This window comes from Lissotriton helveticus, chromosome 4_1, assembly GCF_964261635.1.
Source record: "Lissotriton helveticus chromosome 4_1, aLisHel1.1, whole genome shotgun sequence".
NCBI classification, from domain to species: domain Eukaryota; kingdom Metazoa; phylum Chordata; class Amphibia; order Caudata; family Salamandridae; genus Lissotriton; species Lissotriton helveticus.
In genome coordinates, this window is record NC_136063.1 from 140390975 (window position 1) to 140416331 (window position 25357).

The following is a 25357-nucleotide window of genomic DNA, read 5'->3' on the forward strand; positions in this document are numbered from 1 at the left end:
TAGTCCCTGGTCCTCTAGTGCATCCACTGGGAAACTCATCCCCCAATCACTCCTCACTTCGGACTTCTGTGCGCTCCCTCCTGGAGTAGCACTGCCGGACACTGGAACCCCTAGAGCTCTAGTTACAGATGCTCCATGTTCCCTAGACACGAGGAGATCTTCCTCAAATGGACTAACAGGACAGCCTAGGTCCCCAACCCGGTGTTCCCTCAAGAAACCATCCAAGTCCTGAGGCAGGGCTTCGGGCGTCTGAGGACCCTCGGTCTACCTCTCACTCCTGCTCCACTGAGCCAGGCAGTGAGCCCCTACACCCTCCTCGCTATCCTGGGACCTAGCTGGGCTACACTGAGCCTGTTCCACCACGCTGGGCTAGAAGATACCTGAACCACTACTTTTGGAGTCACTCGCCAATGACTCTAGAGAACCTCTTGTACTCTCCCTGCGGTCTGCTTCCTCTGCAAGCTCACATGCCTCAGACAATCCACACCCCAACAGGTGTTGGCGCAACCCTGGTGAACAACAACTGAGCACCTGCACTTTGACAATCATATCAAGCAGTTTCTCAAAATCAGAGTCAGTGTGAACCTCTACCCAAGCCCACAGTGCTCCATGACATTCATCCTCAAACTTTTCCCAAGACTGGTGAGACAGTTTCCTACTGTCCCTGAACTTCAACCTTAACTCCTCTTCTGGGGCAACAGGTACCGTACTCTAGAAACTGGGACTGGGATTTCCTACACTGAAATCTATGTAGCTGCCACCACTGGACTCAACCCGCCCTGGGGAGTCCAGAAAATTAAAACTGCGCGCAGGGGATAGTCTACCCTCCAGAGCTACTTTGCCTCTGGTGGAGGCCCTCTCAGCCTCCTCTATCTTCTCCTGTGCCAAGACCCTCTGAGTCTCTAGCTGTTGCTTTCTAACGCCCAGCTGGGCCATAGCCCGGGCATGCTCTAGCCTGAGCTTTTCTAAAGCCAGCTGGTGCTCCCTTTCTCTCCTCCTATCCTCCAACTCCTCTGGGGACAGGAAAAGGGATGAGGCGCTGCCTCCTACGCAGGACCCAGCAAGGGACTCCCTATCTATGGGGTCCTCACTATCTGCTGGTGTCCCTGTACTCTCATTTTCTTCCTCCTCTTCAGGGCTCCCCTCAGACCCACCACCCTCATGGTGTGAGACCCAGGCCCTCTCCTCACTGTGCTCACGCTCCCAGTCCTCCTTCTGCCATTGGATTAGGTTACCCCTAAGTTGGGACTGGGTGTCTGACTCATTCACTGCAATGTCTCTCTCTTCGCAAAACTCTCTCAGTTCATGCATAAACAGACCCCAGACATTAAAAGCAGACTCCATCTTGGCAGGATGCTCACAGACACGTGCAACACAGGGGACTTAACTGTCAGAGCTGAAGCAAGAGTACCAAATTTACAAAGATTCAGTGAGCTCCCTAGAGAACTCACCCTTCACTTGTCTAGTGTCACACACCATTCATTCACACACAACCCCCACCTCGGACTGGTAAGGCAGTTTCTATCACCCCTAACTTCTCAACCTGACCACACGTGACACAGGTACCAAACTCTGGGCGCGGGGCGGGGGAACAAATGCACTGGACACTATTTGAAAATGACACTCTTAAGAGAAGAAAATGGAACTTCAAAAAAACAATAATCCCCAAAATGTGGTTATCTAAAATGCAGAGTTTTGTAGTGCGGCCAGTTGCCACTGTGGTACAACTCAAACACAAATCCGGTTCCTCATCACTTGCCGCCAATGTTAGAAATGGGATCCCTGGCTGGCCAGGGCTTTCGCCAAAGTCAGTCATAGACCACCACTCCTAAGTCAGGGCAAGGGAGTTACATGCCAAGATAACCCTTGCTCACCCTCTAGGTAACGTGGCGCGACCAGCAAGGCTAAACTCGGAGGCGATGTGAGTAAAGTGTTTGTGCACGCACCCCCAGCAACAACACCCAAGGCCCACCACAAAGGAAACTCCACAGAAGGTTATATATAAAAATAGCCTTTGATTATACCAAAACACATTAGATAAAAACACACACTTTACAATGTGCAGAGGCACGGGCAGAATTTATAGGGGATATGTACAAGACAGGGCCACCTGGACCACTGTCAGGAATCAGCACTTTTAGAGGTAACACTTTTAGAAATAGCACTTAGAATATAAAGCATAGAATGTAAAATCACTGTAGCACAAAATAGCACACAACCAGTAATCACTGGTAACCAGGACCTCACTAGCACCACCTGCACTAGGAGAAAAACCACCTAAGTATTACAATACCTGTAGGGGTATAAGCACATAACACATGATGCATAACATACATTCAGAGGTGTAAGCAACAAGGAACATGACGCATTAAGAACACATTCAGAGGTGCAGGGAAGGAAAACACATGATGCCTAAAAACATTCAGCGGTGCATCAACAAGGCACATGACGCATAAAAACACATTCAGAGGTGCAGCAAAAGAACAATTGCGCCAAACTCACAGAAGTCACCACCTGTGACAGTCCCTAGGCCAACTGGCCTCTCTAGGGCTGGGACGCCCTGTGTCCCAGTGTCAGGGCCTAAACGTAGCAGCTGCCCACGAAGTGCTGGGAAGCTGTGAAGCAATGATGGTGGGGACAAAGTTGGAGCCTCTCAGGCTCGGCACAAAGGAAATGTCCCCCCTGAGCCTCGTGGGCTCTTCAAAATAACTTTGGCGCCTGGAGCCTCTCTCCGGGCCCTAAGAAATGAGTGTGACCCTCCAGAGCCTCGCTGGGCTCTAAACAAACACCGTGGGCTGCCACTGAGCCTCTCTAGGCTCTAATTATACAAACTGCGCCCGAGCCTCGCAGGCTCCAAAGAACAATGCAGCCCGTCATTGGAGCCCCCCCTCTGGGGGCTCGAGATCACTAGAAGGCCCCTGGAGCCTCTCTGGGCTCTCCCACGATGGCGGCACTCACGCTGGAGCCTCGACGGGCTTGAGATACACACAATGCCCCCAGATATGTTCCTGCAACCAGGATAGCACAGGGTGGAGGGGCGGGCACCGGCAATGTGCCCCGACGCCCTCCTCCCTTCGTCTGTACCTACGGAGTCCCCCAGGCCCGGCTCCACTTACCGGGCGACTTCTTCTGGTGTGCTGGGCTCTCCTCCCACACCACACGGGGAGCCTAGCTGGCGGTCACACGCAGGAGCACGGTTTCGGCTCCCGCTGCTTCCTGCTTCCGGGGCTGACGTCCTTCTTCCTCCCTCACTGAAGCACGGGGTTGGCTCCCGCTGCTTCCAGCTTTTCCTGGGCAGTACGTGCGGCTGACGCCCCAGCCGCAATTAGGCCGCCATTTCCCGACGTCCTCGAGGACGCTCCTTCAGTTGCCGGGCAACCCTCCGGCCAGGCTAGCTCTCGGTAGGCTGGCGGGACAGCGAATGGCAGCGCGGCCCTGCAGACGAGCCCCCAGGCTCCGGGTCGCGCTGCTGAGACAGACTGGAACTTCTTCTTGCCGCAATCCGGGCTAGCCTCCCGGCTTTCACCAATAAAAGCGAGGTGGCACTCGCTTGGGCGGCAATGTCCCTGGCAGGGTGGGCACCTGCCAGGGGGCTCCAAGATCAGCCAAAAACGGGGCAAATGCCGGGTGGGCACCGGCTTTCACCAATAAAGCGCTCCCCGGCGCAAGGACGAAAATAACGTGCTCTCAAGCGCTAGAGGCCCAAATAAAGTGCTCCCAGGCGCTATAAGTTAAATAAAGGTCCAACAGGAGGGCAGCAAGGCAGGGGGGGCAAGGATGGGCCAGGGGCCAGCTCACTGGCCCACCAGGCAGGGAGGCAGTCCAAGTGGCGGTTCCTCCTGGCACCAGCAGCAGCAGCAGCCCCCCTCAAGTAGGATCAGGAAAGAACAAATTGTAAGGGGACACAGCCCCTTCTTATACAGAAAAATCCTTTGTGTGGAGGTGCAGGGTGGGGGGAGAAACCTGTTGCAGCTGGTTTTGGAGCACCCTTGATGGCCCAACCACCCCTTTCATTCACTGGGGAGGCTAGGGTCGTTAGACGCACCACAGGGGGCGGAGCTAGCATTGTGTGGGGAAAGCCCAGCCCCATCAGGAACCAGGTGCACTCCTCCCCAGCCATCAGCATGCTAATCTCCGCACTCACCACCGGGCAGACCCATCATGACTCATGGAGCCTGGCATCCCAGCCAGCTCCAGCCAATCTCACGCCAGACACATTTTACACTAATATGCCAACTCCTAGAAGTGGCACTTCCACACACGACACAATCATGTCACATACATCATTGTGAAGCATTCAATCACACGAGTCTGCACATACCAGACTCGAGCCTGTACACTCCATGCATCAGGAACTACCAGGGACACATACATTCCCCATGCATTCCTATGGGAGGGCAGGCCTATCTCATCACATGCACTCAGAGTGCGCACGCACTTTCCACTGGGACACAGTGACAGTGCGCAGAACCCAAAAATCAACATCACCAGGTCACCATTACAAGCAAAAAGTCTAGGGGTGAACCTGCCAGAAGGGCCAAGTACAACAGACATCCTCCTACCCTGCCTCTTGTTCGCCTACCGGGAACCCCCAGAAGTCCCTGGGGTTCAGCCCCTTCAAGCTGCTCTACGGGCACCCCGTGCGGGGACCCCTCAGCCTGGTCAAGGAGGGTTGGGAGGCGGCGCCCCAGGACCCTCCTCCAGATGTGTTTCGATACATTCTGGCCCTCCGGAACCAGACTCGGAGATTCCGGGAGCTTGCCAAGCCAAACCTCGAGGCGAGCCAAGAAGAAATGAAACGCTGGTATGACCAGAATGCCACGCTGGTCGAGTTTCAACCCGGACAGCAGGTTTGGGTGATGGCTCCGGTGGAACCTTGTGCCCTCCAGGACAAGTGGACCGGGCCCTTCAAAGTGGTGGAGCGCAAGAGCCAAGTCACATACCTCGTGGACGTGCAGTCCCCCAGGAACCCCTTGCGGGTCCTCCATGTGAACCGCCTCAAACCCCACTTCATGCGGTCCAAATTGGGTTTGCTCCTCGCCACCGACGACGGAGCGGAAGAGTACACAGAACCACTCCCCGACCTCCTGTGAAGGAAAACGATGGCTCCGTAGAGGGAGTGAGTCTCTCCTCCTCCCTCACCCCCGAGCAACGCGAGGACTGTCGCCAGTTTGCTGGGACAGTTCCGGGACCTTTTCTCCCTCATCCCCGGCATCACCAGCTGGTGCGTCCACTATGTGGACACTGGGGACAGTCCTCCGGTACGGCACAGAGCCTACCGCGTCCCTGACAGAGTCCGGACCTGCATCAAGACCGAAGTCTCAAAGATGCTAGCCCTGGCAGTGGTCGAAGCCTCTGACAGTCCATGGGCCAGTCCCGTGGTCCTGGTTCTGAAGGCGGCCGCCCCCGGCGCTGTTTCCGAGCTGAGGTTCTGTGTGGACCGACGCACACCCCATTCCCCACGCAGATGAGCTCATTGACCGCCTAGGGTCCGCTCACTATCTCAGCACCTTCGAGTTGACCTGTGGGTACTGGCCGATCGCGCTCACGGAAGGGGCCAAGGAGAGATCCGCTTTTTCCACACCGGATGGCCACTACCATTTTCGGGTGATGCCTTTCGGAATGAAAAATGCCCCCGCCACCTTCCAGAGGCTGGTTAACCAGGTACTGGCTGGGTTGGAGGGATTCAGCGCCGCGTATCTCGATGATATCGCGGTGTTCAGCTCCCACTGGACTGAACACCTCCAGCACCTCTGGAAGGTGTTGAAGGCCCTGCGTCGGGCAGGCCTCACCATCATAGCCAGCAAATGTCAGATCGGACAAGGGTCAGTGATCTACCTGGGACACCAGGTCGGAAGCGGCCTAGTGGCCCCCCTCCAACCCAAGATCGATGCGATTGTGGCCTGGGAGGCCCACACGACCCAGACGAAAGTGCGGGCTTTCCTGGGGCGCACTGGGTACTACCGAAGATTCATAAAGGGGTACGGCAGCATCGTAGGACCCCTCACAGAATTGACCTCCAAAAAGCAGCCGAAGGAAGTTAACTGGACCCCCGCCTGCCAGAAGGCGTTTGAGGCCTTGAAAGTCACCATGTGCACTGCCCCCGTACTCAAGGCCCCCGACTACTCCCGAGAGTTCGTGGTCCAGACGGACGCATCCGAGCATGGAATCGGAGCAGTCCTTTCCCAGATGAACGAACAGGACCTGGACCAACCAGTAGCATTCATTAGCCGAAGGTTACTCACCCGCGAGCAAAGGTGGAGCACCATCGAGCGGGAGGCCTTCGCGGTGGTTTGGGCCTTGAAGAAGGTGAGGCCCTACCTGTTCGGTACTCACTTACGGGTCCAAACCGACCATCGGCCCCTCCGGTGGCTAATTCAAATGAGAGGAGAGAACCCCAAACTGTTACGCTGGTCCATTTCCCTTCAGGGGATGGACTTCACTGTAGAGCACCGCCCTGGTGCTGACCACGCCAACGCGGACGGCCTGTCCCGGTTCTTCCACCTCAGTGAAGAGAACCCCCAAGGGGATGGGTAGTTCTCCCTGCCTTTCAGCTGGGGGGGACGCGTGTGGGACCAGGCCTCGTGGCGTGGTTCCCCCGTCCCGCAGTACCCCGACAGTTAACCCTGCACCACAGTAACCCCTGATCGCCCCGTTCCTTGTCCACCCCGCTCCCTACACGACCCTGCCAACGGGCGACCATTCCTGCATTTCACCATTCCTTTCCCGGTCCAGGGCGCCCCGATCCCGTCATTCCTACCGGGCCCCTGGCCGCCATTACCCTTCCCGAGGTCCCTGACTCCTTAGCCCTTACCTGACCCCGGCCCCAGCGAAACTTAGGCTTCAAACGCGCCTTGCGCGGCTGAGGGGGAGAGGGCTGCCTGAGTAGATAAGACAACAGGGTTTCGATGGCCCCTCCGGCCTCCCCTGGGAGACTGGTTTCTGTCACACCTCTGGCCTTCCCCTGTGGGCTGGTTTCGCTCACACCTCTGGCCTCCCCGAGAGCTGGCTCCAGACCCTGCTGGGCATCTGGGAATCCCTGGACGCATCTTCTAAAAGGATCCAAGGGCCTGCCGATGGGAAACTCCCACAACCGGCCCCGATCCATGAGATCTCTGCCGGCGAGGGTCCGGACATCAAAGGACCAGTCGAGTATATCAAGGGCCGCCCCAGAACTAGCGGGCAGTTGTATCCTGGACAAGAGAGCCCTGCTGACCTGGTCGCGGCTCAGCCATCTTGAAGACAGAACTCTATAACTCATCGAGCCCTGCTGACGTTGTCGCGGCTCATCCTCGTGGAGAAAAGAACTGGAACTTCGGAGCCCTGCTGTCTTAGTCGCGGCTCAGTCTTGAACTAAGGACATTCGTGAACATCCTGAGCCCTGCTGACGTCGTCGCGGCTCCTCAAGAAGCAACAGCCACTCTGACACTCCGGATCTTCCTTAACCGAGACGGCACGATCCCTCGACCACTGTAAATACTTGTTCGTATTACTTCAATCTTACTGTTGATAAAGAACTTCTTACTGAGATCCACGGTGTGGTGTCCGTTCCTAAGTGTGGTGGGAGTTTAGTGTGTATGACCATAGACCCGAAGTCCTCCCCGGTGAGGACCTCACGTTAAGGCCTGGCAGCATTTGCGGGAGAGGTGGGTCGCGGAGTGGTCGGGAGAGCAATTGCTGCCCCTCTGGGATCGCCCCTTCTAACAGGACCCTTCAGTGGTAAAAACACCCCAAAGCGTCAGAAGGTTCACTCTTGATGTGAGCTGGAAGGTTTGAGGGTTTCTCCGGTAAGTCCACGGATTGCGCGGATGTAGCGCCGCATGCCTGCCCTGCCCTGCTTGTATAGGGATGCGCTACAGCAGTGATGCTTCAAGGAGCACCTGGCTCACCACTGTTGTTGTTTTCGATCCCAGGCCAGGTCCAAAGCAGGAAGTGCATCGAGGACGTCATCCGTTTCGCTGCCGAAGAAAACCTGTTCCTGATGGCGGATGAGGTAAAGCTGGGATCTGTTTTTAAGAGTAGAAACAAACCTGTTATTTATCTCTGTCCTTTGTAATGTGTGTGGGGACGCTCGCGCACTTGGCCACAGCGCCGCGGCAATAATCACATTCAGGACACCTTTGTGCGTTCTCCTCGTGGCTCCCACTAACTCTCGGGCCACGCCTCCTTTATTTTCATAGTTTGCGCGTGACGACACGCGCCAGTGCTAGCGTGACCTCTCCGGCGCGGGTAGACTGCACCGCTACCCTGCGCCGGAGGACATTACATTCCTTCTAACCTTTATTTAACAAACAAACAAAAAAACACAATGGTACTTATACAGATCTGTTACCAGTCACTAGAATTCCAGTCTCTGGATGATCACACCATGAAGTCAGCTAGCCGGGAGGATGGCGCCGGGTTCCTCCGCAGCCCATAGCTGGATTGTTCTCCCCTTGACAATGGCACTGTGGGGTTATTCCTTTCTTAGGATCTTATGGGAGAGCTCGGCAACCCCCCCCCCAGGCGTAAACGGCAGGGACAGAGTGCCCTTGTCCACCAGGTTGTCATCTTCAGTTGGGGTCATCCCTTGCCACTCAGGACCCTCTTCCTCCGTCGGTTGACGCGGTCTGGCCTCCGGGTGATCTGACGCCTGTTGTTCCGGTGTGTACCTTCTTGAAGAAAGAGATGTTGCGAGTGACTACTTCGGTTCCCCTCCTGGCTGTCACCAAAGTGCCGGTTCGGCGGATGACTGTCTGAGGCTTATGCTCAAATGGAAGCCGGAATTTGCTCCCAGGGTATCTATCCGTGATGTATACCCTATCTTTTGCTTGAGTGGTTGACTTCCGGGCTCGTCTCCGGGTACTGGCTTGGTCATTGGCGTTGGTCCGGTTAGCTAGGGTCCTTGCAGCGTCAACTGGGGATGGGGTCCAATTTGGGTGATGCGGGATAGTGTCTCTCACTACTCGGCCCATGGTCACCGGCCCTGGGGCTGCCTTGGTCGTGAGATGAGGCGTCATCCGGTATTCTCGCAGGAAGCTGTAGATGGCCCTCTCCAACGGTGATCCATCGGCATGCGCAATGCGTATCGTCTTGTTGAGGGTACGCATGAATCTCTCTACTTCCCCATTGGCTTGGGGCCATCGCGGAGTGACCTTCCGGTGTAGGTAGTCTGCGAACTCCTGTCCCTGGAAGGGCGGGCCATTGTCCGTTTCCACCACTTCGAATATTCCGTGTGTAGCAATGTTTTTCTCGAATTTGGTGATGACTTCCATGGCCGTCTGACTTCCTACAATTTCAACCTCCGAATATTTTGTAAAGTCGTCAATGATCAGCAGTGCATGGCGTCCGTCTGGGAGGTGTCCAAAATCTACACTCACGCACTCCCATGGTCGTTGGGGGTTATCTTCTGATTTGACCGGGTGAGGGCGATCTGGTTGCCCCGCTGCTTGCCACCATGTGCAGGTTCTGACGATCTGCTCTACCATCGCATTCATTCCTGGGAACCACACCTTGGCTTTTACCATGTCTTGGTGTCCCCGGTGTGCTAGGTCTACCGCTTGCTGAGTCAGTCTTAAGGGCATCACCAATCGCGGCCCTCGGATCAGGCAGCTTCGGCTGTCGACTGACATATCCTCTTTGACCCGCATCATTGACTCTAAAGTAGCTTTGGCTTGCGGTGTCCGACTACTCAAGGTGGACTGAACGGGGCGCCAGTCATTTGATTGGACTGCGTTAGTGGTCAATTGTAGGCATTCATCCCCCTGGGTGGCCTCGACAATGGCCTCAAGGCTCATGGGCAGGGGTCGGGATCTTTCCAGTACAAGCCAGACATATTCTTCGGTGTCTTCAGCATCCTCTTCCTCTGCTTTGGTGGCCGCTCGGGGATGTCTCGAGAGGTAGTCTGCTGGATTGGATGATCCTGGTTTGTACTCCACCCGATAGTCATATCCCTGCAGTTGAAGGATCCACTTCTCAATCCTCGGTGGAGGTTTGGACGCTGACCCTTGGAACAGGGGGAAGAGCGGTTTGTGATCTGTGGATACTGTGAACGGATGGCCGTATACATAGACGTGAAAATGACGGCAGGCCCAATGTATGGCGATCGCTTCTCGCTCTATTTGCGAGTATCTCTGTTCCGTGTCCGTCAATGAGCGGCTCGCGTACGCAATTGGTGCCCATTCTCCATTACTTTGTAATTGGGTTAACATGGCTCCTAGTCCATATGGGTTGGCGTCCACTGCGACATTGGTGGATCTGTTAGGGTTGAAGTATGACATTGTCGTGTTTGCCGACAACGCTGATTTCATAGCCTTGAAGGCTTGTTCCTGTTCAGGGCCCCACTGCCAGGTGGTGGAGGACTTTGTCAGTTCCCGGAGGGGTTTCGTGAGGTTGGACAGGTCGGGGACGAAGTGTCCGCAAAAGTTCACCATCCCCAAGAAACTTCTTATTTCCGAGATGTTGGACGGTGCAGGGGCTTCTTGTACATCTCACACCTTGTTGGGATCCGGAGCTACTCCTTGGTCCGAGAATGTGTACCCAAAGAAGCTGATTTTGTTTTTCAAGAACTGGCACTTCTCCCTGTGTAGAGTCAAACCCGATTCTTTGATCCTTTGGAGGACTCCCCTCAGTCTCCTATGGCGATCTTCTATTGATGACGCGTAGATGAGTAGATCATCACTTACATTTAGAACCCCTGGGAGTCCGCTGAGGACTTCACGGATGGTGTTTTGAAACACCTCTGCGGCACTCGAGATTCCGAAATTGAGGCGTAGGTATCTCCTGAGGCCGACGTGCGCGGAAAAGGTAGTGATGTATCGGGAGTCCGGGTGCAGTGGTAGTTGGTGATAACCGGACCGGAGGTCCATCTTTGAGAACCACCTCGCACCCTTTAACTCTCCCAAGATGTCATCGATGGTCGGGGTTAGGTGTCGTTCCCTCTTCAATGCTGCATTTGGGAGGCGCATGTCTACACAGATGCAGACTTGCCCCAGCTGTTTTGGTTTCCGGGCCACTACGATCGGGGACACACACGGGGTGGGTCCGCTGACCTTTTCAATAATTCCTTGCTTCTCCAATGCCTCCAATGCTTCCTCAACCTTCTTCCGCAGGTGGAACGCAATGCGCCTATGCCTCAGCGCCACTGGTTGGACCGATGGGTCGATATGGAGAGAGACTTCCTTTCCTTTCAAGCATCCAATGCCTTTGAAGACGTATTCGAACTCCTCCATGATGGCTTCTAGTTCTTCTTCTAGTACTGCCATGGCGAATGATATTAGCCTCAGCTCTTCTGCTGATTGACCGCTTATCAACATGCCGCTGCCTTCCGTCGTTACGTACACTGTGGTGGGGATTGTGAGATCTTGGTGTTGCAGCTCAGTCTTGAAGCATCCTATGAGCGGGATGGGTGTCTTCTGGCCATACACAAATACTCTGATCCTTGCCTCGCGTAGGGGTGGGTGAGTACTTAGCTAATTGTACACATCGGCGGCCATCAGTATAATGGAGGCTCCAGTGTCAATAGTGGCTCTCATCTCCTGCTGGTGGATTTTGATTCTGCACTTTGGAAGTCGTCGTTTCTTCCGTCGTGGCTGATCGACTGCAAACACATAGTGGACTGGGTAGTCATTCGTGTTGTCGTCCATGTCTTCACTGTACCGTTCCTCCACTACAGCCTGAGCGGCTTCTTTCTTTGATTTCGCTGACCGGCATACCGCCGCAAATTGGTTCATCCACCCGCACACACCACACTTTTTTCCTCTTGCCGGGCAGTCCTGCATGCGATGGGGTGGGCCTCCGCAGTAGCCGCATTCCTTCTTCTTCTGGTCCTGCTGCCTTCTCCCTGCGTTTTGGCGCCCTTTCAGCCTCGCCCCGTACGCCTTCTCTGCTATGTTGACTTGATCCATTTCCATGGGTCGGTGGAGGGTCGCTTCCATGTGGGAAGCTCTGGCCTGCGACTGTTCTTTGGATCGGCCCAGGGTGAGGATATCCACTAGTGGCTTGCCATCTTCCTGAAGAATGTTTACCCTAAGCTTGGACGAATAGCACCCTTGAATTATCTGGCCTTGAATTTCTTCCTGTTCGTCACGGAATCCGCACGTGCTGGCCAACTCTTTTAACCGTCCATGGAATGCGTCCAATATTTCCTCCGCTTCCTGCTTGGCCTGGTGAAAAATGAACCTCTCGTAGTCTCTGTTCGCCATCGGCTCAAAGTGTGCGTTTAGGGCGTTGAGAAGTGTATGATATGTTTTGGGTGTGGCTTCCACCAGGGTTTTGTAGAGGCGGTGGATGTCTTTACCTCCCAGGTGGAGCAGTAGGGCTCTGCACCTCTCTCGGGCTATGCCCGCCTCTTCGAAGTAGATCTGGAGGAGATCAGTCCAGTCTCTCCATCGCGAAGCAAGGGAGGGGGGTGCTCCGTCCACCACAAAAGGTTCAATGGCGGGGATCGACGCCATCTTGGCGCAGACGCGGTCACTCCTTGCGGCAAGTGCGCTGCTTACCTCCTGGGCGCACTAGCAGCCGCCTGGCCGATGATGTCGTCAGGGTCTTCTCCCGTGGCTGGTCTGTTCTCAGCCCCACCCCTGTGATGGTCCACTTTCCACTCTTCTCTCCTTTTTGGAGTCAGGGATCTGGGGCACCCCAGTGTAGGCTCTCTCAGGAGCGTCCTTCCTTTCATGCACAGCACTTGCACGGGCAGCAGAGGTCACTTCAGACACAGCAAGCTGGCCCTGGGCCACCCAGCAGGTCAAACAGAAGTCAGGGCTTTCCTCCTGGTGCCCAGGCGGAAGGCGAGCCGAAGGTGTGAAGCACCAGTTAATGATGTAATTACTGAGTGTAGCAGGGGGTCGTTTCTGCCCCTCGTTACCAGTGTAATGTGTGTGGGGGCGCTCGCGCACTTGGCCACAGCGCCGCGGCAATAATCACATTTGGGACACCTTTGTGCGTTCTCCTCGTGGCCCCCACTAACTCTCGGGCCACGCCTCCTTTATTTTTATAGCTGGCGCGTGACGACACGTGCCAGCGCTAGTGTGACCTCTCTGGCACGGGTAGGCTGCACCGCTACCCTGTGCCGGAGGACATTACATCCTTCAGACTCCTTTCTGCACAAGGGTTTATTTTGTTATTGTTTTAACGGGACTCACTCACCTCACAGTCACAAGACCTATCAGGTGTTTTATTTTGCTCTCAATCTACATTTTTATTCTCTTATTTCTAAAGTGCACTGCCTTCACCCCCAGTACAGAGTGTCCTGACACTGATTCAAGGCCAAATATATCAGACCTCCGCAGAGCCTATCAGTAACAAGCATTTGCAATGCAATAGGTCTCGCATTTACGCGAGTTTGAGCAATTGACATGGCAAATAACAATGCCTTTTATTTTTGTATTCGTTTTTAAAACATAAATAAAAGGCATTTTCATTTAAAATGCCAATAGCTTAAACTCGTGTAACTGCGAGACCTATTGCATTGCAAATGCTTGTTAAAGTGACACGGAGCAGGACGTGTATTGCGAGTCGCCTTAAATGATCCAGTCCGGATGGGCAGTCCCAAAAAGGGACCGGGCAGTAACAAGGAAGGACTAAGAGAAAGACGCGGTAGAAGTATCACCCCACCCCCGCCAACTATAAACAACAGATTTCCAGGAGGCCTGGATTCTCACAGGAGCCGGGGAGGTATCTTTCCATTACTTCCCTCCAAGTTTCCACTACACATACCCAGGCTGCCTGGGTTATCAGAGGGGCGGGGGCATATCGCTACGCCCCCACAAACACAGTTGACCCTACTGCACTCTCGCAGGAGCCGGTTCCGTGCATTGTCACCACAACAATAAACCTGGAAAGTGAGACCACACCCATCCCTGGTGCACCAGTGTGTGCAGGCCCAGGTGCATGATTTCAGTGTGTGCGCTGAACAACAATTAACTTGCTTCTTAGTTCACTGATGATATTGTCGTCACTCAGGGCAGGAAGTGGGTATGAATTTTTCTAAGTTTATGTTTTGTGAAGGTAAAACTTTTCAGCTTGTTAAAGAAGTAAATTTTTTTAAAGAGACTATTGTAGTTAATCATGATCTTTCTTGGGCGACTTCCACAGCAAAATAGTTTCAGTGCTCGGGCGCTAAGAGCAAGCCATACTCTTGGCTCAGCTGTGACATCAGAGGCTGGCCCGTGGCTCGGCCCTGGCTTGGCTCTCTGTATTAATTTGTTGGCTCGCCCATTTCTAGCTGCTGTACTAGAACAACCGGAACCAGGGCTTACGTAAAACGCTGTAATAGTACAACCCCAGATGTGAAGAGATATAGTGGGGGCTTCTGTTTGTAGTGTAAACAATCTACAACCTTTTTAGGCCAGTGTACAAGAATGGAGAGAAAAACCATGCGACCAGCTGGGAAAGGACGTCGCTGTTTTTTGCCAGTAGTTGCATCACTGTACGTGAACACCCAAAAAGTGCTCACTTAAACAAGAGCCCGATCGTATCATTCTTGCTAACGAGCACACACAGTAACCGTGTGCCAGCCACGCGTGTAAATTAGGCACTCAGCTGTGTTCGTGCCCGTAGGCACTTCTCAGCAGACGGGCAGATGACTTAATAAGGAACTGCTCCAAGTGAGTCATTGTTAAATGCTACTTTTGTTCCTGCACTTTACATGATAGCTAAAAACCTAGATCGATGTCATGCAATGAATAGGAGGGGGTACCGTTTAGTTGCTCATGCGGGGTTCTCATCGGGCTCCCGAGGGGTTGGTATACTCCTTAAAAATTCATTTCCTTTGGAGATTGACACAACGACACTTGACGATAGAGGCCGCTATGCTGTTCTTACTGGCCATTGGGAGGGTAAAACGCTGTCCCTGGTATCAGTATATGTTCCCCCCGGGTTGCAATCCACTACCTTTGCGGACCTAGGGGGTACTCTCCTGGATCTTCCTGTGGGGCCATTGATACTGGGTGGTGACTTTAATGCGTTCGTCTCAGGTACCTTTGATAGACACCCACCGAGGGACCTCAAGGGCTCCCAGAGTTGGCTACACGACTTTATTGGTACTTTGGGTCTGGCTGATTGTTGGAGATTGTTGCACCCCTCTCAGCGACAGTATACATTTCACTCTGGGGCACATGGTAGTCTTTCGAGAATTGAGTATGTCCTGGTGCCTGCCGCACAGGCGGCGTCTGTGGTAGAAATTAGACACATGGCTAGAGGAATCTCTGACCACTCTCCTGTTTGGCTTCGAATTGACCTCTCTGTGGGATCGGAGGGGAGGGTTGCACGGATTAATCCCTGGTACCTTCGTAATCCTAAAACACGGTCTGCCTTAATAAAATCACTTGGTTTATACTTCTTGGAAAATGAGGGTTCCGTGTCATCTGCGATATCGCTTTGGGAGGCCTTTAAGACGGTTTTGAGGGGACAGGCTTTGTCGCTGATCTCCGGGGTTAAAAAACAAAGAGATGAGGCTGTAGTTGAGATTGAAACGGAAATAGTGGACCTGGAGTCTACTCTGGAGCATTTCCCTACTCGCGCGAACATGCATTTACTGCGACTAAAGCAACTAGATTACAAGGCGTTGGTCACTGAGGCAGCTAAGACTATGTTCCGCGAGCAACAGGGCTGCCTCTATGATGTGGGAGATAAGGCAGGGAAATTGATTGCTTGGCTGGACAAAAAGGAGAGGATTCATCGCGTAGTGCCTGTGATTGAGATGGCCTGCGGTACGCGGGTGTCTGATCCGCTTCAGATTGTTGAGTGTTTTGCGGACCACCTCAAGGCTGTGTATTCTTCTGTCTCGGGCAGGCCGGAAGAGGACTCCTGCTCACTATTGAAAGATATAGCCCGCCCCACGCTTACTGAGGAAGACAGGGTTTTTATGGACTCTGCGATAACCGCAGAGGAGGTTGCCAACGCAATTCGTTCCCTGCGTTCTGGTAAGGCCATGGGACCGAACGGATTGCCGATAGAACTGTATAAGTTGCGACCTGATAAGATAGCCCCCTATTTGCGAGATATGTTTTTGGAATCTCGTAAATGTGGCACTCTCCCTCGGGATCAGCGGCTGGCGACGATTGTTGTTATTCATAAAGAGGGAAAACCAAGAGATCAGTGTGGGTCCTATCGGCCTATATCGCTCCTGAATGCCGAGCCAAAAATTCTAGCTGAGGTTCTTGCGAACCGGTTGATTACTGTCATTAGTGACCTCGTTCATCCGGATCAATCCGGCTTCATTCCGCACCGAAATACTGCCCTGAACCTCAGACGGCTTCATGGAGTTCTCGCGAGGGCAGCGTCATTGCGTGAGTCGGCCATTTTGGCGTCCTTGGACGCCACAATGGCTTTCGATACTATCGAGTCGCCGTATCTGTGGGCAGCACTAGCTAAGTTCGGTTTTGGTGCCGGGTTTATAGGATGGGTGCGGCTTCTTTATGAGGAACCCCTGGCGCAGGTGGTGGTGAATGGTAGCGTCTCGGTTCCTTTTGAGCTTGGGCGTGGCACCCGTCAGGGATGCCCGCTTTCACCCCTCCTGTTTGCCTTGGCCCTCGAGCCCCTTGCCGCCTGGGTTCGTTGGGAGCCATCTATAAGAGGAATTCGGGGGTCCCCTGAGCACGAAGATCGTATTTCGCTCTATGCAGACGATATTCTATTATACCTGACTTCGCCCAGAAAATTCTTAATGGTTTTTTGTGATGTCCTAGCCTCCTTTGGGAGGAATTCGGGATTGATGATCAATTGGGCGAAGTCCTACATGTACGTAATCTCAGGGGATCCGCCCCTTCCTCTGCGGATCTGCCCCATTCAGGTGACACAGACAGGCTTTCAATATTTGGGTGTCTGGATTACCGCAGACCCCGTGGCCAGGTACAACCACAATCTCCTTCCGTCCCTAGTCAGGCTACAGCATGATGTCTTGGTGTGGTGTATTTACTATGGGTACTGTATCGATCCCCCTATTTCTGACCCTTGTCTGGTTAATAATTAACTAGCAGCCATTCAACTGCACAGAAACCCGTTATCTGATTAGCCACACAACGGCACAGAAGCCCGTTATCTGATTAGGTCATAGCGCATGCCATCTCATTAGGCAAGCACTATTTCTCCAGCCCCCTAATAGGCATACGGTGTTCTCAAAACAAATCAAACCTACCACGACCTGGGAAATCCCCACAGCCATTGTTTTGATTTAGCCGAGAACTTCAGTAAAGAATGTGCGAACTACCAGTTCGTATGACATCCTTATTGACGTATTTATGTTCATCCTTACGTCAATCCCGGCACCTTTCAGGTATAAATAATACGACATTGCCTTAAGCAAACACACGAGGTGGTGACAAGATTGGAGCAGCGAGACTTGCCGAGGAGCCCAGCTGACAGCGAAGCCCACAGACGCTGCCCCTCCTTTCTGACGCGCTGAGAGAGAGACGCTGCCTTTTCTCCTGCCGAGAAATCCAGCTCCGGCGCTTCCAAGCCGCCCTTGCGGGCAGCTGGAATATCAAGACCTGAGATAGAGATACCAGCCCTCCAGCCTTCTAAACTCCCAGGTACTGAACTGAATAATCCTTTGTAGAGAATTCTTGAAGCAGACCCTTGGCAAAGCAAACTTAACTTAAACTGCTACTTATCTACTCCCGCCACGTATTAGGCTTAGGTCAGGTACATTGGGGTAGGCGTAGTTAGAAGCACCAGTTGAGTAGGATTAGTCAATGTATATATGTATGTATCTATTTTATCCATTTTAAGTATCATATGGCTAAGAAACCATATCAATGCTTTTACAGTATTATTTTATAATTCTGTTATTACTGTATGCACTTTACTTAACTATAAGTATTGCAATAATAGCGATTCATTTCTCTTGTATGAGAAAAGAGACTGATCAAATAACATCTTTTTATTGAACACGCCTGTCTCTTCCTTTTCTCTGCAATCTGGTGAAACTAAGAATGCACTGAACTGACTGAGTAAAATAAGTTGTCTTTTGTTTTCACACAACTCTAGAGATACACTCTTGATTAGGGGAGAGCAAAGTTGTCATGTTCTATGGTTGTCAGAAACGAAATCCCTTCTTGTCTATCCAGGGAGGTTAAACTCCTCCTTGTCTATTCGAGAAAGTTTCTAGTGAACTCTGAGCTAGCTGGCACACACATAACTTTAAGTCTAATATCAACAGTAGAAGACCTAGTTAACCTCTGTCCTACGTCTATACTATTGAAGATATTATTCCAATGCACAGAGCCTATTGGGATAATAGGAACTACAGTACATGGCGCCCAACGGTTTGGATAGGCGATAAATCTAACGTAAGACATTAGAGTAACTCAGTCGTGCTTTTTCACACAGACCCCTTTTCCCCATAATACTCCAAAGACGTCTGGAGTGGGTGGAAGATTAAATCCGCCAAACTTAGTAGGAGGAGACTCCTATGTATGGTTCTTGGTTTATTCAACGTTGAAGGATACACTGTTCCAAAATATTGTGCATCTAATCTTTGTTTCCATAGAAACCTGATCTGCAAATAAACAAAATCTTCTTGACAGTAGAATGTCAGAAAATGAAGAAGAAAGGGAGACAGCTAGAATAGCAGCTGAACTCATATCAGCTGACAATACTCTGCTGCAAACTGACCCGGAGGCAATACTCATCCCGGTCAACATAAGGAAATCTATAACTTTAAAACTTATAGAAAATGGTCTGACACCGAGAGGTGGTACAGTCATATTCGTAATTGAGGCACACGAATATCGGCAGACAGAGGTATTCTATTCATGGATAAACTTTCCAGCAGCAAAAGCTGTAACAAAGGACTTCCACTATTACAAAATAGAGGAACCTCCTAATGAGTACACTCCTTTCGAGGAGGTGGAAATACCACTCAAATACCAAGAGCACCTGCTCTGCTTTAATGGCGCCCTAAAACATAATAATCACATCACCAGGCTCGGTCCACTAGGTAGACCAGGAGCAACGTGGCCGGTCCTATCCGGATACACACCACATCCAGACATTGAAGAAATGTCTGCACCAGATCTTTTAGCACAGCTAAAACAACTAATTAAAATACACAGACAATTAGTCCAATATGTAATGCGGACTTCAACAGTCCAACCAGCTATTAAAATTCCACAGCTGATCCCTCACCAGGGGAACACAAATAAAATTACACCACAGAACATACAGTCCTGTCTAGGTAAAGTACCCACAAAACGGGAACAAATTCCATTCTGGTTAGCACAAAAAATCACTCAAATAGAGGCGGTATTTCCAGATACCACCCCGGTTGAGAAACACAGGATTCTGACTATCTGTCTTCCTATGGGAATCGCACCACATGTGGAGGACTGTGACACTTGGGGTACAGTCTTTGCTTCCATTTACACAAAAACACATGGTGTTCCATCCATGTCAGTAATACCAGATGTGCTAAAACAAATTCAAGATGAATACGGTCCAGAACCTGCTTTAACTCTTGGTATGAAATTACTAAAAGACTTCAAGCAGGTCTCGGCAATATTATTTGCCAATATAAAGAGAGAAGCAGCAAATGTGGCGATCCGCCAGAGGTTGAAAGAGACAGATATAGCAGACCAACCATTTGAAATTGCCAGAATCATAGAAAAATCCTATGAAGAACTAGGAAGAGATAGTTTGGGTGGAAAACCGGTGAAACCCCAACTCATTAAAAACCTGAAAAAGTATTTATTAAAAATAATCTAAACACTCAAAAAAGGAGCTGGGATGGAAATAAACAATCCACTCCTAAAGAAAAAAAGATTCCAGTCCAGAGGAAGGTCTCCTCGGCGAAGAGAAAGATCTCCGGACCAAGGACACAAGTCTCCCCAAAGGGAGCCCTCTGAGAAAAAATACAACCTTAGAAATAGGGATAATCTGAAGAAACCTGATAGATATCAAGATATTGATACACGTCCCTCTCAATCTTTTCAGACTTCCTCGCAGAAATGGCAAAGAAGAGGACGATCAGAGCACAGGGAAGAGCACGTCAAGTCCAAAGACAAGGAACCTGCTCATCAAAATAAAAAATTACAGTTTCCAAAAAAGAAGGTAGCCAGTATTAAAGTAATCAACCATGCCGAGAATACTGAGGACACAGCTGAAAAACGGAGAATGGGCTCAGACAATGCTAGACAGCGCAGCAGAAGTGAGCATAGCTCGCAAGATCCTTATGAATCATCTGGAGACAGTGGACACGAATGAATACATTCAGGTGGAAACTGCAGACACCAGAGTTAGCAAACCTCATAAAATATATGAAATAACATTGCGTATAGAGGGGGATAAGACTAGGAAAATAAGGGGTCTCTTTTGGGATAATCTCTCCAAGGGCTATGATATCCTTCTAGCTGAAAGAGACTGGCCACCAGAGTTTGTCAGGGAGTGCCCTCATGGCGAAGAAATAATTATGCCTGCCTTCTCAAATCATATTCCAATTCATAAAAAATATACACTTGCAAGAAAGTGGGCAGTAGCCCAAGCTCCTGCATTATATCAAAACCATGTGGGATGGGATGAGGACTCTCCTCCTCACAAAATCCAGTTAAAATCACAACCTACTGCTCAGAGGCAGTACCCAATTAAGCAAGAAGCTAATAAACGGGTAAAAGAGATCCTAGATCAACTTGAATATCAGGGGGTGATTGAAACCTGCACCTCACAAATGAATAATCCTTTGTTTCCTGTCTCCAAACCAGACAATTCATATCGTCTTGTTTTGGACTACAGACACCTTAACTCATGTTGCAAAACCTTTGCAGTGCAAAATTCGCATAGTGCTGCACTAATGAATAACATATGGCGCAAAACATACAAAACAACATTAGACATCTCTAATGGATTCTTCTGTCAAAATATAGCACCAGAAAGCAGATATTTGACCGCGTTCTCAATAAATGGCGCGCAAAAAAATTTCTGTTGTTTGCCCCAGGGGTTCAAGAATAGCCCAGGATTATTCTCAGCAAGAGTAACAGAGTTACTACAAATATATGATGATGAGGCATTATCTTATGTCGATGACATCTATCTAACAGATGATGACTTGGATACTCACTTGAAGAGAGTGAACACCATAATACTTGGGTTCGCAGCAGAGGGTTACAAATTCAACTTTAAAAAGTCAAGAATTGCCCATCTAACAGTCCTGTTTTTAGGATATGAACTATCAAGTGAAGGCAAAAGCCTGGCTGACAATTTCCTAGAGAAATGTGCTGTAATCCAAGCACCTAGAACACTAAAAAACTTACAATCAATTCTAGGTTTCCTAAATTTCGGAAGAACTTACATTATAAATTATGCAGAGAGAGTTAAACCTCTCTATGATCTTATAAAACCAGATTTTAAAAGAATCAATTGGACTCAAAAACACACAGAAATTTTGAGGTCTTTACAAACAGATATGTTAGTTAAAACAAAATTACAAACACGTGACAACACACGCAACCTTGTGATTCGAGTCATCCCAGGAAGATGCGGATTCACATACCTGACCTCTAATGAGGGAGAGAAGGTACCAATTGCATACAAATCACATTTGTACACAGAAGCTGAAAAAAGGTTCAGCATTAAGGAAAACATCGTTCATGCGGTTCAAACAGCTGTAGCAAAGGAAAAATACCAAGCCGACGGTAGACAGGTTACGGTCAGAACAGCAGAATCAGCTTTTGAGGCATTAACAACACCATGTAATTTACCGACAACGTCACTGAATCCAGAATGGATACAATGGGTAAAATCTGTTGCTACAGACAAAGTAAAATACTATTTTGACCCGGAAATGAAAGAATTAAAATATCTAGAATATGAAAGAGAATACCCTCTGCCAATCGACATTCTGCCTTTACGACAATACGCCTGTGTAATATATACAGACGGTCATGCTCAACCCTCAGTTTGGGGAGAGCTGGCTTACAACGCCACATGCGAAATTGTAAAAGAAGTGTGGCGCGGAGGTAAATTAAGACCTCTACTTACAAAAACACACTCAGTGGAAAATAATTCAGAACAACAAACTGAAATAATAGCGTTAAAAATGGCGCTAGATAATGCCGATCGCGAATTCCCGACACTTATTGTGTGCGATTCGTATTACTGCGTCAGATCATACAATAACGACTTACAGAAATGGATTCAAAGCGGTTACAAAGATGACACAGGTGCAACAATAAAGCAAAAAGTGCTTTGGGAACAAGTAGTTCTTTTACAGAAAGAACTACCAAAAACTCACGTGATACATTCACTGAGTCATCAGCGTGATGGCGTTCACGTTGCAGGGAATTCATTGGCTGAGACAGCCACAGCGGTAGCAACTAAATCGGCTTCCGTAGCTACAAAAAAGCGTGCAGTAAAATACATTGACGGGGAAACAGTGCTGGCAGTAAAAACGTCATCAAAAGGCGACTGCTCAGCGCTACCGATCAATTACCCACTCAATTATACATACATAATCGATGCAAACTCCGTTCCTTTTGCTCGAATCCCTGGAGTGGGGGATAGAGTAATTCCAAACATGAACAGAAGAGGCTTGTTAATAGCAGACGCACATATGGGTGAGGGTCTCAGACACCTTAAACTAAAAGATTCTCTGGAAGAATTACAATCAGTATACTGGTGGCCAGGCATGAGCCTGCATCACCACATTTTTGTAAAAAACTGCCCAGACTGCAATAGAGATCGCAGTGGCGAGAGAAACGGTTTAATATCATGGCGTTTCACACCAGAAAGTATCAAATCAAAAAAAGAATAAAACCCAGTATGAATAATGCGTCACATTAAAATGTAAAGACTACTTTCACTTATATAGTAGACCCCAACTTTCGGCTGACGTCGGAACTGTTATACAAAGATTTGCGAGTCTAGAATGGCATATACGTTAGAAGCATGTTACGTTCTGACCAAAATCTTTCCTTTAGCTCTAAAACAGCTTATGGGGGATGCCTGGCCAGAATGGACATTGCATTGCGGGACTCTTCTCACTTCCTTCCTGAGGGAAACGGGATGGTGTAAAGAAAAAACCAAGGCATAAAGCAATCTATAACAGCAAAGATATTAGGTTCAGGAGTTGGGTGGGTCAAACATTTAATAAGTGTCCAACGTAGTCTAAATAACCTGCCAAGAAATTCTCTGAAAGGACTCAGTCCGTACGAACTATTGTTTGGGACTAGAATGTTAATCCAGGACTTAGATAGTCAGACTTCAGTGGTTAAAGAAAAATGCTTTGATATCAAAGATCGCTTGGCTATTTTACAGGACTTAAATGAAACAAGAAAAGACCTGAGCAACATAAAGTTGAAACAGCAGCCAACAACCACTGAAGAAAAACCACCTGTCCCAGCAAGGCCTGTCTGGATTCCAAAAGTCGGGGATCTGGTCAGAGAGAAGATCGCGGTAAAGAAGGAATTTGGGCCTTCTTACAGAAAAGCAGTTCCTGTCTTGTCTGTCAACGGGACAAGATCAGTAGTGCTACCGCCCCTTGCTGGTAAAAAGGAGAACCGAGTCATATCCATCGACCTGGTTAAACCACAATCATGTGGCCAATAACAAATAGTAGGCCAAGTGGACTCCCAAGAAGTAGCAGAACACCAAAGTTTGCTACATCCACAGAGGTTCAAACTGAAAGACTGATCACATTTGGAAAATCTACAGTGAAACAACAAATATTATGCAACAGAGCAATGGAACTTGAACCTCTTAAAACCCAAATAAAAGCTTTTCATCAAGAAACAACAACCTACGATGATGTAACTACAGACTTTTCTAATGAAACAAAGCAAAATCCAAAAGCAAAAAGTAATCCAGAAACAATTGGAACAATTGACAGAACGGCATCCGGCTACTTCATCAACTTCGATGATTCTTCAGAAGAACAAAGCGAACCAGAAGTAAAGTCATCAACAAAAACTTTTAAAGACAAAGCAAAGGAACTTTTTCATCAACTAAAGAGAACCTATCTGACTTCTCCATGGATTGAAATTTGGGTGACATTAGGTGCATTTATCCTCATACTTTGGCTCATCATGGTACTATGCTTGGGACATTTCATTGAGGGAAAATATGCTACAATGGACACAGCAAGCCAGAAAATCAACTTGGTCCTTAAACCACACACATCTTCACACGTCAAGAAAAGAGAACTTTCTTCAGTGAACTTCACAGCCAACCCTATACCAGGCGGTGTAGCATGGGACAATACTGATTATGAAATCTATGGCCCGGTTGAAATCCTGAAGTATCCACACCAATTTAAGATCTCGTTAAGTGACTTTGTAAAACCTAGCACATTTGCTGATGATTGGGACTTTGAAAGTATTAATGATATGATGTCTGACCTAGTAATGTCTGCTAAATTTACAGAACATGATTATTTGCAGGGTTCGTCTAATTATGATCAAATGTTCTGCTATAACCACTATGGTAACCATTATTTCCATAAATCTGCACAACCTAGAAATGTTTTAAATTATAACCAATGGGAATTTGAATTTGAATTTAAAAACATTTGTAAAGCGCTCATGTACTAAACAGTTTCTTGGCGCTGGGAGCTACAGTGGTAAAAACAGGCAAACAGAGGAACGCGGCTAACCAGTAAACGCTTGCTGGAACAAAAGGGTTTTTAAGGCCCCGCGGTATTCCATATAAGACGATAGGAGTCTTATTGAAGGGGGAAGGGCATTCCAAAAGGTGGGGGCCAGAACTGAAAATTTCTGACCACCAACTCTTTTCTTCTTAAAGCGTGGTACTGCTAGCAAGCCCAAAGAAGAGGAACGAAGAGCTCTCGGCGGGCAGTAATTTGTAACGGCAGAGTTGATAAATGCCGGGGCAGTGCCCGCTCGGGCTTGAAATGTGAGGCATCCCAATTTAAACAGTGCCCGCTGCTTAATAGGGAGCCAGTGGAGGGCTTTTAAAAGGGGGGTGGAGTGATGTGACTTGGCCAGGCCATAAACCAGGCGGGCTGCCTGGTTCTGGACCAGCTGGAGACGATGAAGGGCATATGCGGGAGCACCATTGAGAACGATGTTCCCGTAGTCGATTTTTGACAATACCATGGCCATTACGATCAATTTGAGGGCGGAAACAGAAAAAAAACGGGAGATTTTCCTGATAGTCCGTAGGGAAAAAAAGCAAGAGGAAACAACTGAACTGATATGTGAGTGGAGAGTGAGTTGATGATTAAGAATAATGCCCAGCGTTTTTACTGAAGGGGAGGGAGTGGGGGGGGTGCCTAAAGATGAGGGCCAAAAAAGAGGTGACCATGGATTTGCGACCCCGCCCGTCAGAACCAGCTCCGTTTTGTCCGGATTTAATTTAAGATGGTTTGTATTCATCCAATCATGGATAAATAACATCACGGACTGGAAGCTGGTTTGACCTGGCGAGGCCG

At 49.7% G+C, this 25357-nt stretch overlaps 1 protein-coding gene across 1 annotated transcript in view; it reads left to right on the plus strand.

The window, feature by feature from the left end:
• LOC144827962 (alanine aminotransferase 2-like) overlaps window positions 1-25357 on the plus strand; it is a 158352-nt gene that overhangs the window by 105647 nt on the left and 27348 nt on the right. The window contains exon 7 of the mRNA XM_078686119.1: window positions 7914-7993. Coding sequence (XP_078542245.1) covers window positions 7914-7993 — 80 coding nt within the window. The remainder of the gene's footprint in view (window positions 1-7913; window positions 7994-25357) is intronic.